General features: G+C 41.0%; 1 protein-coding gene across 8 annotated transcripts in view; it reads right to left on the bottom strand.

The window, feature by feature from the left end:
- Positions 1-17,750, bottom strand: part of akna (AT-hook transcription factor) — a 202,294-nt gene that overhangs the window by 125,200 nt on the left and 59,344 nt on the right. For all 8 annotated transcript variants that reach the window (XM_043720009.2, XM_043720006.2, XM_087998483.1 and 5 more), the window contains one exon: positions 605-1,102. In XM_043720009.2, coding sequence (XP_043575944.2) covers positions 605-944 — 340 coding nt within the window. In that variant the 5' untranslated portion in view covers positions 945-1,102. The remainder of the gene's footprint in view (positions 1-604; positions 1,103-17,750) is intronic.

The following is a 17,750-nucleotide window of genomic DNA, read 5'->3' as shown; positions in this document are numbered from 1 at the left end:
TTCTCAAAGTACAGTAAATTAAACACAGTTAAAGCTTCTGAACCTTTATGTCCAGGAGGACAGTACCAGCAGCCTTTCCCAACTGTGTGAATTTGCATTTCCTTTCTGGCCATGTATGTTCTGCTCACGTTGTCTTCAGTTTGTGACATTATCTCAACTAACTGCGCAAAGATTTGAGGTCAACCACCTTGAGGTCATCAGATGTCCATTTCTTTCATCTTCTTAATTTTAATCATTGAGCATATGCAACCTTCACTACAAGGGCATTTTTTGTTTAAAGAGTGCATTGCCTCATAACTACATATAGCGATTAGTACATCAACACTTGAAGGAGCGCTAGGAAGCTCCTTTAATTACTATTTTAACAGAAATGTTGATTTATTTTTCAGATTCTGCATACTGTATTTGATTTGAAGCCCCCAAAAAGGAAAACATGTTATTCTCCAGCTGCAGCCTCTTGAGAATGAACACCAAATTTAATCAGTGCCTCTTTGGTCATGCCCCTGTGATTAGATGGGACTGTTCACAAGAATGAACTTTAAGTGTAGGTGAACAGCTGCAGTGTAAATTATTTCAGCAATGTATATATCAGTGAATTACTTACAAATTAAATGACTTAGACTTTCATCCTCTTCTGCAGACATGGACAAGAGAACAGGGTCTGAATCCTGGTATTCACTGATATTAAAACTTTCATCATCCAAAGAATCTTGGGGGCAGACCAGGCTACTCAATTTATTGTGATCAGTCATCTCTCCATCCTCCTCCACAGTTTCCAAGCCATCCTCCAGTCGTGGATGGTACTGCTGATAATACTCATTGATTTCATCCAATCCAATGATGCCATTCTCATCCATCTGATTGAAAATATCTTCGTCCTGTTCTTCCAAATCCTCATCAGGATCCAGGTCTGAATCGACCACCTGTGTTTCGACAACTGCCATAATTCTTCTTTGGCTGAACGCGCTACACAATGACAGCAGAGGAACTGCAAGGGCTCAGGGCAGAGTGAATGCGCGGTCTCATTGTGTCTCCAATTAGGATTACCAAGGGCTTCACTCTTCACTTGTTTTGCTGCCTCTCAGTAACTCAGCACGCTTGTCTGCAAAAATGGAAAAATAATAGAACATTTCTTACTAGCAAAAGTATGCAAACCGATGAAGACTGATCTATTTTGTCAGCTTGTCACTTCTGGTTAATTTAACCAAGTGAGCACGTGTTAACAGGAAACTATGTGGACACTCCCTGCTAACAGTTTTCCAAATTGCCACACAGTTACTTTTTATTCCCAACACATGTAAAAGTAAATTGACGCATATGAGGCAGTACCCACCCTCCTCCCTTTTTTGTGGATACAACTGTCCCAGAAAGAACATAAATGAAATGAGGTATGGGTGGAGATGCAAATTTGGGCACATGTTATTTAGGCCACCCTTTACTCCAACCCACTGATTTCAACAGAAATCAATATAAGACATGCATATAACGGTCACCAAATAGGGGTTCCAGCAACCTTTTAGACCCATCTGTGTTCAATTTCAGCTCCACTAATATTTAAGCTGCATTGGAGTGATTATAAATGCTGGAAGAAACACCACAGAAGCGCTTCACAGGAGGCTCCCAAGCACTGAGGATGTCACCCAGACAGGGGACAAAACGTCTGCAACACAAATTCCCAGCTCGGCGAACAGAACCACAACAACGAGCACCCGAGCTACAAATCTTCTCACAAACTTTGGAGTGATTATATCAAATTCTTTATGCTTCCCAGATAGTGTGCTCCTCGTGTAGTTTCTCCAAGGGCAGGCTTGTCGAGAAAAGCCTGATCCATTTTGTTTGTTCAAATTCAATCATACATGATGTTATTTTGAGCTAACATACACACTTGAGTTGCTGTCTAAAATGAGATAATTGGAAGTTGTAGGCAGTCTCCTACTGTGAAAATGTTTATATGTACCCCCTTACAGACATATATACTTAAACGTAAATGTCATCAGTACTCAATTCCGACAGTAATTGAAGAGTAAAGCACATATTAAAACAAAGTTTCACCATGGAAACATATAATACCATATCCTTGTGAAATTTCTGCCTTTGTTAAGATTTCACGAAGACTGTATTTAACATAATTTAAAAGGGAACAAGATTTGTCTTCAAGAACAAAAGATTCAGTGTGCAGAAATGTTGCTTGCAGTGATAAGGCAGTCACAGTGAATGTGCCAAAAACATAATTTAATCTTTCAGTGCAACAAAATATATGAATATAATGGTGGATTTACTGGTCATTGCCAAGCTGAAAACCCTCAAATCAGCCTAATAAAGATGTTACTTTTGCACAATGATGAATCCCTGGAATTCAAATAGCACTAAGCACACACTCGCACGCTAAAAATGCTGCTGATGCCAGTAAGTGGCTGGAAATAGTATTCAGTCAGGACGGAGGATGGGATCATGGCTTGTCCGTCTCTAATGACTGGAAATTTATAATATTACAAATTAAAGCATTTACATGTTAAGACCAAAAAGAAAGAGGGGGTAGGAAAATACCTGGAGGCTGAGACTGATAGCTCCAAGGTGCAGGGAATGTTATGTAGGTTTCAACAGCCTGTATTGAGTGCATGGCTATGGAGAATGTCTACTGATGTACCTCGACCAACTGGTTTCTGCGGAAGCCTTTAAAGTCAGCAAAAGCTCCCTGAGCACCTGTCACATCACTCCCTGAAGACTTTTGCCATTTGAGACAACTATGGAAGTTAGGTTAATTCTAAAAGTCCTAGAATACAGCCAGAAGAAAAAAAATCTGTAACCTACCCGATTGGCCATTCCTTTAAATAGTGCATTGACAGGACAGGGAGTGCTCCTTCTCACTGCTAAAGGTGTTCTCATCTCTGTGAGCTTAAGGGAGGGCTTCTCCTGGACTGTTGAGCTCCAAAATGACATAATTGGCAGCAAATCAGTTTTACATACCGACTGATGTAATGATCTGCCTGTTCTCTGTACATTTAGCAAACTAACCCCTCACTAATATGGTGTTCACTATTACTCAACCCCAAAAGTGTCTACATAACCCATAGATACCATTCTAGACACCAAACAGTGCCCATAGTGTTCAAATGACCAATCACATTGTTAGAGTCATAGAATCCCTACAGTGTAGACAAAGGCCATTTGGCCCAGCAAGTCCTCACCGACTCTCCAAAGAGTAACTCAACCAGGCCCATTCCCCAACTGTATTACTCTTCATTTACCGCTAATGTGCCAAACCTGCACATCCCTGAAAACTATGGGCAATTTCGCATTGCCAATTCACCTAATCTGCATATCTTGAGAATGTGGGAGGAAACCGGAGCATCCAGAGGAAACCCACACAAAAATGGAAATTCTGATCATTAAAATGACCCGGAATAAGTAGCTACCATTTTTCTTCTATTTCTGTGCAGCCCCTTTAAGAAGCAGAGAAATATCACGCAGTAATGTCTGTTTCAGCATAAGAAACTGGTGTAGGAGTGGGCCATTTTGGTTCACCAAGCCTGCTCCACTGTTGATCAGGATCACGGCCAATCTGAAAGTGGCCGAACTCCACTTTCCTGTCTGCTCGCTCTATCCAAGATACCCATGTTCCTTGATTCCTTGGTCGATCAGAAAACTATCTAATTGACAGTTGAATATATTCAATGGCCTAACCTCTATTATTCTCGGTGGAAGACAATTCCAAATACTAACAAATCTTTGGGAGAAAACATTTTTCCTGATTTCACTGTTAAATGAAAGACCTCTTATACTCAGATTGCATCCCCTAGTCCTGTCAACATTTTCACCGTCAAGCTCTCTCAGAGTTATATGCTTCAACTAGATCATCTCTCACTCTCCTAAATCCCGTAGAGTATAGACTCAATCTGCTCAACCTTTCCTTATAAGATAATCCTTTCATCCTACATGGAACTGCAGATGCTGGAGAGTCAGAGTGGAGCTGGAAAAAGCACAGTAGGTCAGGCAGCATCAGAGGAGGAGGGAAGTCGACGTTTTAGGTCAGAACCTTTCATCAGGACTGAAGGAGGGGAAAGGGGCTGAGAAATGGGGGGTCAGGCTGGAGGAAAGGAAGGTGGGATGGCAATTGGTGGATGCAGGTAGAAGGTGGCTGTGATTGATCAGTGGGAAGGGTGGAGCTGATACGTCGGAAGGAAGATGGACAAGTAGGGTCAGGTTAAGAGGGTGAGGTGGAGATGGAGGGCCGGGCATGGGATGAGTTTCCAAATCTCCCCACATCCCACCTCATTTCCCCCCCCCCCCCCCCCCCAGTAGTCTGGCCAATAGGGAACTTCAAACAAGCGTCTACAGGAAAACTACACAAAAGGACCAAATACTGAACTACGGAAGCAATCATCCCAACACCCACAAATGAACTGGCTCATTATTTCAATGAGCCAACGCACACTGCAGCATAGAGAAACTACAAAGAGCTGAGGAAAATCACCTGTACAGCATATTAAAAAAAAGGGTACCCAATGAACACAGTCTGCCAATTTCTCAGCAACAAACCCAGCAAGCAGACAAAATGCACCCAGAAACCTTAGATACTCTCCCCTACATCAAAGACATCTCAGAAATGACTACCAGACTACTCAGACTTGTTGGCATCATTGTAGCCCACGGACTCACTAACACAGCAGCTAGTGAACTTAAAAGACCCTATATAGATAACAAGCAAAACGAATGTCATTTACAAACTACCTTGCAAGAACTGTAACAAATAGTACATTGGACAAACAGGGATAAACTAGCCACCAGGATACATGAACATCAACTAGCCACAAAACGACATGTCCCGCTCTCACTCGTATCCTTACATACGGCTGAGAAAGGACACCATTACGACTGAGACAACACATCCATCCTACGACAAACCAAACAGAGACACGCATGAGAATTCCTAGAAGCATAACATTCTAACTGAAACTCCATCAATAAACACATCGATTTGGAACCCATTTACCACCCTGTGAGAAAAAGAACAGCAAATGACATCACCACAGGAAATGACATCACCAACTCAAGGAAACCTAAACACACAAATAGAAAGTAGGTCATAACACCAGTGCTGCATCGGAGGCTCACTGATGATGTTACCGAGTCTGGTGACGAAATGTCTGAAAATGAACCTTCCAGCTCAGCGAGCAAACTGACATCCAAAAGTGCTCAATGCCCAACTCCATAATGGAGTGATCATGGGACAATTCAATTTGTAAATTTGACAAATCTGTCCATTTGTGGATTGATAAGCATCATAAATACCAGCTTGGAATCGGAACACAGTCAATTCACTGAGAAAAGCTTCCCTGGTTGGTAGTTCTAATCTTGCATTCTAATGAAATTTTAGCTCTGCATATTTGCAAACAATTCTCCATCTAGTGGAAGCACTGACCTCAAATGCAGCCTTTAAATAAATGCTTCCTGCATTCAATGTGGTTCTAACCAAGGACTCCCCATCTTTTCTGTGACCTTAAGAAAGTCTCCTAACTTATTCTTCCATTATTCCAGTCTGCTTCTGATCTTTCAAATACTGGCTTAAATACTGGCCCTGCCAATACACTTTAAGGTGCTTTTGTGCCCCTTGATTTTCCTTGTAGCTATGTTTCATTCTGCCTTTTTACTCTGGCAGAGACACTCGATCTAAACTGCAAGTGTTTTTTGTTTTACCAGTTTGTAATATGGCACCATTTTTAAAAAGCTTTCAGGGATTTTCACTTTACTCATGGAGTCTGTAATATCCACTTGTTTTCCAGTTGAATACCTGTCTCAGGACTGCTCCTATAGACCATCACTGTATGATGAAGTCTGTGTCTCCTTCAGAGTAAATAAGTCTTCTTTAGGCAATTCCTAGCTTTCCTCCTGCTCCAGCGTGTCATTTAGTGAGTCTGAAATTTTAACATTGACTGTAGATTCTCTCTTGCTGAACCTTGCTATGACGTTTCTTCTGTAAAATACTTATCTGTTTAGTCCTTTCCTGCTGTTGACACTCATAAGTAACTAAGGTGCACCCGAACTTGGATATGCTAAAAAAAATTCAGACCTTCACTGCTACCACCATATTGTATATGCTATTTAACCAGTATATGGATCTACAGAATCGGTTTTGTCTCGTGTTGTAAAGGAAAACCACTGACTGGTCTAGCTCAGAGAGGCTCTCTTGTATGGAAACAAAAAGATTACATGGATATGATAGACATTATTACAGAGACTACAAGAAGGGCCTGGATGATATGTCTTACATCTCACAAGCACACGCCATGTATACTAGAGTAATAGGCGATCTCATGTAAAAGTTGACCTCCTATATTTAGCCATAAAATCTGGAATTTCCCATACATCTCATGTAAAAGTCAACCCTGGTTCTTCACAGCTAACACATTAACATTTATGAGTCAGCATGTTAGTCATTGCACTCCGCTCCAGGTTTCCAATCCACCAGCTGTCGTGCTCTGCTCCAGGTTTTCAGAATTATCATAAATCATTGTTTTCTTTCTTTATTCGTTTAGAGATCAGTTGGGCTTCTGCAAAGGATACAGTAGGAATTTTGGCGGCCATGAATTTCAGCCCCTCAAAAGTAGTATCCATGTAATAGTCGATCCCATAAATTTAACCTTAAAAAAGTAGTCAAAAATGTGACTATTACTCGAGTACATACTTAGTGCATGGTACTAAATTGCACTCTATTGTATTAATCTTTTCAGACCTATAAACAAAACCAGCCGTAAATTACCATCTGACAGCTGGTTTTCCCATCAAAACAATCTGCATGTACCATTTTGAGAAGTGGTAGTCAAAGAGCGAAGTTTCTAGGTTTTAGGATTGTTCAAGTGTTTTTGCAGAGCAAGAAATAACACCAAACAAATTGCAATTCTGTAGGCCAACATTGTGCTTCTCTTCCTGGAGATGTCAGAGACCACTGGAAGGTTCATTCCCCTGGTAACAGCATGGACAGGACTGATGCAGGGGGCATGAAGCAAAGCTGAAAATATCAATGGCAGTTAACAGCAGGATAGGTGTTGTTGGATGCATGATCCAAAGATATTTAATCAACTCAGTAAGGTGAGTGGCATGGTCCATTCTCTAACTCGATCCTGCCTTTCGGCCTACTGTTACACATTATTCCCCAAAACAAACACCTTTTAAGTCTATCCCCATCCCTCTCCGGCTCGACATCTCACTACCCTTCCCTGACACTTAGCCTCACATTTCATGCAATATCTTACCCATCCCTCACATATGGACCCTTCACAATGAATATTCATCTGTTCATCTACACAATACATTCCATTACTCTAGCTCATTGTTCCTTTCTCACCATTGTTGCAGGAGAAGTGTGCCCAGTACACAGGGAGAAACAATGAACCAGAAATGGCTCTCAAGCTGTCTCCATTAAACAAAAACTAAAAGAACTGCTGGTGCTGCAAATCAGAAACAAAAACAGAAATTGATGGAAAAGCTCAGCAGGTCTGGTAGCATCTGTGAAGAGAAATCAGAGTTAACGCTTCAGGTCCGGTGACCTTTCCGCTGATACTACCAGACCTGCTGAGCTTTTCCAGCAATTTCTATTTTTGTTTCCATTATGGGAGCTACAAAAGTGGTGGTGCTGGAGATCAGCGGGGTTTTAGTGTGCCCGGCCGTCGGAGATGGGAATCTCTTATTAACGGTAAAAAACAAGCAAATCTAACTTTTAGCCAGCTTGTTGATCAATAGTAATCATGTGATCATGGCGTCGCTCTCTAACAAGTTTAATGGTCAATAATAATCATTTGACTTTTTTTTGTAACCAGTAATTCTTTTTGCTACAGGTAATCAATGGGCATTCTTTTCAAGTGTTTGTTACCAGATAATCTTGGTCAATAGTACTCCAGACTGAAGCCTATAAAGATGCGCTGGGAGGAGGTGGGATAAGGGCTTGGCAAGTTTGAGTTTAACAACAAGACAAATGTGCATATACTTCCAAATCTGCAACTCATTACCTGGCAACATCATCAATAAAGAATACCAGTGTAAATCTTCTGAGCCCACCTTCCCGCATAAAAAAATCCTTACCTTATGCAGGTGAGCTGTTGCTGAGTGTTTTTGTTTGGGAGTGGAGTGAGTGGGCAGGACTGCTGCTCTTGCATCATTGCCAGCCTAATTGTGAGATCACAGACTCCGATTGTGATGGAGTAGTAAAACATGACACTGCTTTTTAATGTAAGAGTGACACTTAAAGTGAGGATGGTAGCAACGTGGGGATTGGGACTGTGGCAATGGTTGGACTAAGAAATGGAGTGGGGCATAGCAGAGGCCTCAGAGGCTTGGGAGCAACATTGCAAAATTATAGAATTATATTTTATGTAGCCATGCAGAAACCCACAAAGAGAACTCCTCATCAAAAACACATCAATCAGAATAAACAATAAGCAAAAAAGGTGCTCTAGGGTTGTGAAAGAAACAGGAAAGCTCTCAGCATACTCATTTATGTGTTCACCTGCCCATGTATAATCCCCTGAACCATATGCTGAGTAATTAGCTGAGTAAAGGGTCTAAGGCAGATCCCTGAAGACCAGGCAGCCAACTGCTATTGGACCAGATTAATATTGGGAAGGCTGTTTAATCAGAGCCATGAAGATGATGCCAAACCTCAAATAACGACATATTCTGACAGCGACAATTATTTTGCTTCATTTGAAATAATCCTTGAACTTGAAATCTAAGATTTCCCAAGTGGGGCAAAAATCAATATTAAAACTGAGCCAATCTGATCTTTTGTTTGTTTTCTTTGGGTTGAGCTTCACAAATGCAAATGGTATATTATGGGATTGTACGAATAAGCAATAGCTCTTAGGAAATGAATGTAAATGTCTTAAAATAATTCTAGCTTTATACACTGGATTTACAAATCTCCATAAATGCATTCTGAGAATGAGAATCCATGCCCCATTGGTGCAGATAAGATGCAACCTTTACAGATGAGAACTGGAAACAGAGGAAATTTGATTGTCCCAGATACAGGAAGGGGAATTCATGGATTGAGAAAGGGCCCAAATCTCCTGAGAGTTTCCAGTTCTCATCTGTAAAGGTGCCATGATATGGGAGGAGGAGGAAAAATAAGATTGATTCAGAGATTCCCAATGTTGTGAGGCCTATGACTCCCAGGTGGACGCAGCATAATACTTGTGGATCCATAAGTCATGGGCCCCAACTCCAGTTCAAGGTTGCTGGAATTGTGGTCTAAATTCCTCAAGAAGAAAATTTTTTTTTGTTCATATTTAAGTATGAACTGTTTACAAAGGACATGTGGGTCTGTGGGGTTATAGAATGTGGGTGTCACTGGCTGTGTTAACATTTGCTTCCCATCCCTAACTAAACACCACACCTCACATGCTGGAAACTGTTACACTGAAAAGAAGCAGAAATTGAAGGAGATGCAAACTGTAAATAATTGATACTTCAATGGAAAAAAGAACATAATTTTTCTTCTTTGGTGACCTACATAGCCCGTGGTATAGGAAATGTCTTAATTATCATTCAAGGTAAAACAACTTCCATTGTCCCTGACAGTTTCCAGTACGGAGTAGCCAAGCACTTATACTGTGAGGTGGCCTGTGCTTCTTTTAACTAACTTGGTAATTGATTTTCCCTGACATTAGTAACCAACCGTCCTGTATTATACTTATTGTATACAAAAGTCCAGGTTCTTAACATAGTCGAGAGAAGCTTGGTGCGTGTCAGAATGGAATTTTTAGACGATAGGAAAATGGGAAAATGATTAGTATAGTATTGTGGTAGTAAAGTCTAGAAGGGAAAAAACCCCACAGTTGAGCAATGCATAATCTGAGCAGGGGTAAAAAGGTAATATCACAGAGATGGCAGTATTGATAATGTTGCACTGTCAGTCCTCATCCTTCTTGACTGCTTCACGGAATTTGACATGCTTGACCACATCATCCAACTGTCCGCTGTTGTCTGAATCACTAGGTTCTGGGTTCAAGTCCTGATGCAGAGTTTGGATACAAAAGTCAAGGCTGACACTTCAGTGCTGTAAGAATGTTGCACATATAGAGGTCCTATCTTTTGTAAACCAACATTACATCAGCCTGTAAAAGTTCCCATGGCATAAATAACACCCCAGCAACATCACACAAAAAAAATTAAATGGCCTTTTGCACATAATTTGCAGGAGTTTGAAGTATGCAAATTGACTGCTGAAAATCCTACATTACAGCAGTGACTATACTTAAGTGTTTCTTCATTGGCTGTAAAGAGCTTTTAGATGTCTGGTGGTCATAAAATATGTAATATAAATTATTATGATCTCAGCTGACGGTAATACCAATCAAATTAAATCCCACATCAGCTCTAAGGAAGAATCATCTAGACTCAAAACATTAGCTTACTCTCTCTCTATGGATGCTGCCTGACCTATTGTGTTCTCCATCATTTGTTGTTTTCAGTACAGATTTCAGCATCTGCTCCCAGTAGAATGAAACCTAACTTGATAGACCTATACGTTTTACATTTCTAGTTGGTTTCCATGATGGTCAGTCATTGAACATTTTCACGAGAGGCTGCCAATGTACTTTTAACAGAAGAGCACGAAAATTTATTGTGCACCTAAGGGGGAAAACACTCCTTTTTATTATTTCTCAGAACTAGTTGAAACTGTTAGGAGAGCATTCAGGATTAGGTTTGGCTCAAATAATATATTGACATTGCAAACAATCTACAATTTTGGGCTAAATAAAATTATGTGCTAATGGCTAGTTAATTTTTTTTGTGATGTTGTTTGGGGATAATATATGCCATGGGAACTTTTACAGGCTGATGTAATGTTAATTTACAAAAGATGGGACCTCTACATTTGCAACATTCTTACAGCACTGAAGTGTCAGCCTTGACTTTTGTGTCCAAACCCTGCATCAGGACTTGGACCCAGAACCTAGTGATTCAGACAACAGCGGACAGTTGGATGATGTGGTCAAGCATGTCAAATTCCATGAAGCAGTCAAAAAGGATGAGGACTGACAGTGCAACATTATCAATACAGGACTTGGAAATTTGACTCATATGAAATAACGAGAAGTTAGCTGTTTGTCCTTGAGAAAACCAAATCAAATTTTCAAACAAATCCCATGTCTGGAATAGTTACCATAACACTGCAGCATCGCTTCAGGATTACACTGAAGAAGTTGATAGATTTGTTGACAGTAACTGAATGTGGATGGTCCTATTCCTTAGTGACCATGATGGAGAAAGATATTTAGCTGGGAGACAAACGGCCATGAAATTGGACATATCTATTTTGCAAGTTTAAATTTCAGCCCAAGTATTTTCACAATAGCTGATCTTTCAGTTCTGGACTGTTAGGGGTAAAAATAAAACTGGGTGAATGGTATTGGTGAAAATGGATTCTCCTGTCACTCCCATAGTGTTGAGCAAAAGAAGTTAAAGACTGTTTTACAGTCTAGGTTAATATTGTCTCATGTCCTTATACTAAATCTCAATTGCAAAGTCAGAGTTAGAGGGGTGGATAAAGGCATTGGCTTTGCACCATGATCATTTGCTCAGAAGGCACTTGACTCAGTTCTCTCCTCACATATCAAAACCTCTTGGTCACAGTTACTTCTCTATTGGGGTTTGTCCAGAGTTGCTTTTCCCTATATACTCTGGTTCAACTTGCAAGCTCTGAATTTGGTTTCCAGGTTTATTCTTATTCATTCATAAAATGTGGACATTGTTGCCCACATTATTTATTTATCATTTATCGCCCACTCCTGGAGAGCAATTAAAAGTCATAGAGTCATAGTCATAGGGCAATGAAACAGACCCTTCTGTCCAACCAGTCCATGCCAAACTTAATCCCAAACTAAACTAGTCCCACCTGCCTGCTCCTGACCTATATCCTTGAAACCTTTCCCATTCATATATCTATCCAAATGTATTTTAAACGTTGTTACTGTACTCACATCCACCACTTTCTCAACAAGTTCATTCCATACACAAACCACCCTCTGTCTAAAACATTTACCTCGTTTTTTTTCTCCAATCTCTCTCCTCTCACCTTAAAACTGTGCCTCTTAGTCTTGAGATCCCCCATCCTAGGGAAAAGACAACTACCATTAACCCTTTCTATACCCCTCATTATCTTATAAATTTCTCAAACACACTGCTTTGGTCTGGAGTCAGGTAAACATGACAGATTTCCTTCCCTAAAGGGGATTAGTGAATCAGATGGGATTTTCCAACAAGTGACAACTGCTTCATGGTCATTGTTAAGCCTTTTAACTGCAGATCCTTTTCTACATATAGAATTCAAATTCTATCATCTGCCCTGGCAAGGATGTGAACTCAGGTCTCCAGAATATTACTGGGTCTCTGGATTATCTAGCAATAATACCATTCAGCTATCACCTCCTCATTGTCTTTCCTTTGGAGTCTGGGAGGCCCTGTGGTGCAGGTTCCCATGCTCAGCTGGCTGTACGACCTCTAAAATTTAACAATTGTCCATGTCCAGAATGCGACCGACCCAGCAAAGCTGAATGCTGATCAGCATGCTCTCATGGTCAGGGAGAAAGCTCTTTGCAACATCATCAGTTTTGGGAATTTTGACTCTATTTTGGGAATTTTGTCCTGGCACCTGACGTTGCAATCAGATCTCAGGTACTGCAGATGGAATACTTCTCCTTGGTCCAAGTGGTGCTGCCAGGTTTCCTAAATCTCACACCTGTAAAGATATGTCCTGCTCAGGAGACACCTGAAGCCCAGACCACATACACATCATGCAGACAATAGGATAGCATATTGAATTAAACCTCCCAGATTAGGAAGGCCTTTGAATCAAATTGAAGAACACAAGGAAGACTTAGGAAAAGTATGCCATTCTCTCTTTTTAAAGGGTTTTAAATATGATCTATGTGATGTTGACTCTCCAGTAATCATAATTTCCAAGGCTGCTATCATTACCTGTCTTTCATTCTGATATCACTTGTTATCATGTTAGTAAGTCACAATTATGGTTCATTACCTTTAAGTTGTACAGCAATCACCAAATTTAAAAGTTAAAATTTGTTCTTAACTCATTGGTGACTGTGTCGCTAATGCTTCACTTTACTTTTTGTAGTCGACAGAATTAATTCTAAAGTGGATTTGCAGTCCAACAGGTCGCTATGTTGTCATGTTTTAATGTGCCTCTGAGGTACAGACTCAAAGCTTTGGTTTCCCCAGGAACATCCCCTCAGGGATTATCGGAAACATAACCCAAATGTCAGCGTGCCGCACAATTCCTGCCGGTTAATAACAGTGCATTTTTCACATCTCTGGGAGCAGCTCTTTGCCTTCTGTCAAGTCACAGATGACTTTGTACTATAAAAACGTTTATGTATGGGAGAAACTAAAACCTACTGAGGATGAAAAAAAAATCCAAATGAGGTGCCAATGAAATATGACAATTATATTTCAACAACTCTAATGGTTACATCAGATTAATTCTACCATTGTAAAGTGGTCTTGCTTATAGTAGTTACTGAAGTATTAATTCACCTATTATAATGTCAGATGGATAGAAATCATTCAATGAAGACAAGATAGAAATTATTAAGTGAAGACAAGAAATACACAGTCTCAGTTCCTCCCTCAATAAAGCAAGTGGAAAAGACATCTAGTGCTTAACAGTTGTCTACTTAAAACTATATTTGGGTTTCTTCCATTTCTTCCAGATCTGGCGAGCAGTAACCAAGCATCAGTTTGGCACCTGTAGCTCCTGCCTAGCAACGTAAAGGTGCCCAGAGGCCTCCGGGTGGCTTGGGAATTGTGTATGCTGTTAGCAGTAACTGTTAATGTAAACCCACCTTGTTAACGTATTCACAACAATATTGCACGTATAATTTTCCTAAAGTGTCAATTATTACAGCACATTTATGTATTATTATTAAAATATTTCACGAGATGCAGCATTAGTCTTACAGTAAAGACTTTGAAGGGAATTATTTTCATACTCAGCATAGTTTTGGATGCCAGCCCTGTATATGAGGTGCCTTGGCTAGATTTACTGCATTAGTATTTCTTATTTGTATCAGTCTAAGTTACCAATACCATCTGGTGAAAGCTGGCCCCGTGAAGTGTTTTGCAAAAGTTGGGCTCGATCTTAAAAGCTAAAGAGTCATACAGTCATAGGGGTGTAGAACATGGAAACAAACTCTTGGGTCTAACTTATCCATGCCGACCAGATATCCTAAATTAATCCAGTCCCATTTGCCAGCATTTGGACCATATCCCCCTCAATCCTTCTTATTCATATACCTATCCAGATGCCTCTTAAATGGTGTAATTGTACCAGCCTCCACCACTTCCTCTGGCAGCCCATTCCATACATGCACCACCCGCTGTGTAAAAATGTTGTTCCTTAAATCTCTTTTGTATCTTTCCCCTCTCACCTCAAATTGTATTGTCTAGTTTTGGACTCCTATAGCCTAGGGAAAAGACCTTGGCTATTCACCCTATCCATGTGCCTCTTGGTTTTATAAACCTCTATAAGGTCACCCCTCAACCTCCGACAGTCCAGGGAAAACAGCCTCAGCCTATTCAGCCTCTCTCTATAGCTCCAACCCTCCACTCCTGACAACATTTTAGTAATTCTTTTCTGAACCCTTTCAAGTTAAACAATATAGCAGGAGACCAGAATTGCACACAATATTCCAAAAGTCACCTAACCAATGTCCTGTACAGCCACGACATGACCTCCCAACTCCTGTAATCAATGCACTGACCAGTCAAGGCAAGCACACCAAATGCCTCCTTCACTACCCTGTCTACCTGCAGCCCTTTAAATCTTGATGGGTGGAGCTTATCTCAAGAAGCCAGTTCACGCTTTCAGGTGGTAACTGCCTTATACAGTAGTATACAACTAAAGTTGTCAGGACTATTACTTATGCAAACCCTCTCAGCATTACAAGCATTAAATCCAGTCATTGGGTTAGTCTGAAATAAATTTTCTCGCACTATCATTTGAATCTATCCAGATCTCCACTGATTTGAAGATGCCAGATTTAATCGGAAGCTTTCGGAGCGCCACCCCTTTCTTCAGGTGGTTGTGGAGGATACAATTGTTAGACACAGAATTTATAGCAAAAGTTTACAGTGTGATGTAACAGAAATTATACATTGAAAAATACCTTGATTGTTTGTTGAGTCTCATCTGTTAGAACATTATGTGTCTTATAATTGTGTCCCCCACAACCACCTGATGAAGGAGCAGCGCTCCGAAAGCTAGTGCTTCCAATTAAACCTGTTGGGCTATAACCTGGTGTTGTGTGATTTTTAACGCAGAACTCCACTGGTCAAGTTGATTCAGCATTGTATAAAATATTTTATCAATTTCACAGGAATATTGTTGCCCTTTTGTGCCTCAGGTAATCCCGAAATGTTTCACATTGAGGGAGTTGCATTTATACTTACAAGCTGCCACAGCTGAACACAGTCACTAGGAAATAGGCCCAAGTTTAATGAAAGGTTTGTCTCTGTCATTTCATCTTCATTTGATGCCAAGACTTCATCAAAAAAGACCTTGGAGGGTAACATTTCTCTTCATCAAGCAAAACATCTTGAGCAAATAAATGGTTCAGTCTGCTGTAATAACATTTGCTGGTAGCAATTATAACTTAGAAAAAAGACCCTTATTCCATTCCAAAGGGCTGTGGGGAGGGGGTTGACAATGCTGCCCTTGTTCTTTACTAGCACACTGTTAAAAGCATATTTACATTATCCAAATGTGAAAAGCAGAGTATAGCAATTCCACTAGTGGCTGTGCTTATGAACATAAATTCCCAACAGCAAACTAATCCGTATGTGGAGTTGTGAATTGTTAACAGATTTAGAAGGTTTCTATTGTGTTAGCTTTCCCGGTTTCCACACTTTACCATATTTAATATAGACGACAAGCACCATAAAGCAAGGGCACAGATGCCAGGACTAATTGTATCAATACCTCAAAGTTTGTGAGAATCAATACCTAATCAAAACAGGAGAATATTTTGTTGCAGCACCATGGCACATTTCATTTTTGTTAAGTAAAAGGAAATTTAGATACACTTCAGATTGAAATACATTGCCAATAAATTTTAGGCAGATATGCAGTTCCGAAAACTGAAATGAGCAAAAGTGCATTTTAAGGCAAGATCAAAAGTGAGGTACATTTGGAATGGTGACTCACCAGCACAACAATGCACAGAAGACTCAGACTTCATGTGTCACTCAATCCAGAATCCCAGCCAGTCATGTAAAATGACCTGGGTGTACATCGATCTTATTCTCCCAATTACCAAATCATGCAGCAAATGAGGAGAAACAAAATACACTGGAATACAAAACTCAAGATGTGCTGCTTGAGTTGTTCAGAGCCTTGGTTGGACCCCGTTTAGAATTCAGGTCCGTATTGTCCAGTAGCTAGACACACAGTCATTATTCCAGTGTAGATGGGAACTGCACATGGAGGAATGTGGGATCTCCAACCCAGCAGACTCCAAAGGAATTGCCTGGGACGTTGAAATTTCTGCTGGATAATCCCTCCGTGAGTGGAATCCTGTTTCCACTTAAAGAGGAGAGCTTGGTGTGTTCCAATGAAATTGAGGAAGCAATTGCTCAGGAACAGGTAGATGATTTAATATATTGTCTTATCCCCTCAGTAACTATTCAAATGACCCCATATAACTACACCTCCCCCATGCCCCTTTACACCTCACCCTGCCCTGCATCCAATGATCATGCTCCCACTGCCAGACCCATTTCTCCCTTTCCTCACTTCGCAGTTGGACCCCCTGCAGCAGACCCAAAACATCCCATGCTGCCGCTGGACGTGACCCCTGACCCCATCCTTCCTGGTGCTGTCCATATGCAGCTGCCACCTCCACCACTACCGGACCCGGCCCCTGACAGTACCCCCTCCACACTGCAGCTGGTCCCTGCCCCCTACTCCAATACCCACCTTCCCAGCTCCACATCTGATCAAATTTCTTCCACCTAGGCTGACCCACCATCGACATGGCAGCACTTACCAGGTCTCCCTGGCAACTATTACCGTGGCACCCATTCCACTTGGTATTCTGCCCATCTGCAAACTGTCCCCAAACCACTTGGCACTACACAGCTGGCTCCCTAAAACCCTACCTGCCTGATATCCTACATAGCTGGTACCATACTTACCTGGCAACTTACACACCTCCCAGTTGGCAACCTTCTTACTTGGCACTCTGACACTTGACACCCCACTTACCCAGCACCCTATCAACTCTTATTCAACTGGCACCTTGCGCTTCCAGCATCACACTTGGCTTATCTGGTTGTTTGACAGGAGCTGTCAAAGTGGCTGTCCAGCCCTTTAAATTTCAGACTGCGGCAGCTAACTGCTGTGAAAAGTGGGCATGGTTTACTTTTGGCTGTCAGTTCTACACTGTGAAAGAACCATCAGGATGGAAGTATGGCTCTGCAATTCTGAAGCAGCTCTGATCGGAATGTCCCTCAGTAATACAAAGCTCCCTCCTTCCTTAGAAACGGAGAGGAGTGATCATCTGCACCTCAGCCAAACAGTGTTGGCATAAATTGGGAGGGGTACTACATAAAATTGCTAAAATGGTGCACGATCTTAAGAGAATTAAATTGTAAAGACAAATTGTGTAAACTTTGTATGCAGCTAAGTTTGGATGGTTGAAGGACAATCCAGTTCAGGATTTTAAAATCATCGA

This window comes from Chiloscyllium plagiosum, unplaced genomic scaffold (genome assembly GCF_037043375.1).
Source record: "Chiloscyllium plagiosum isolate Xiang-an unplaced genomic scaffold, Cpla_swu_hap1 HiC_scaffold_21, whole genome shotgun sequence".
In the NCBI taxonomy this organism is placed as follows: domain Eukaryota; kingdom Metazoa; phylum Chordata; class Chondrichthyes; order Orectolobiformes; family Hemiscylliidae; genus Chiloscyllium; species Chiloscyllium plagiosum.
This window is presented reverse-complemented; position numbering and strand designations above follow the sequence as displayed.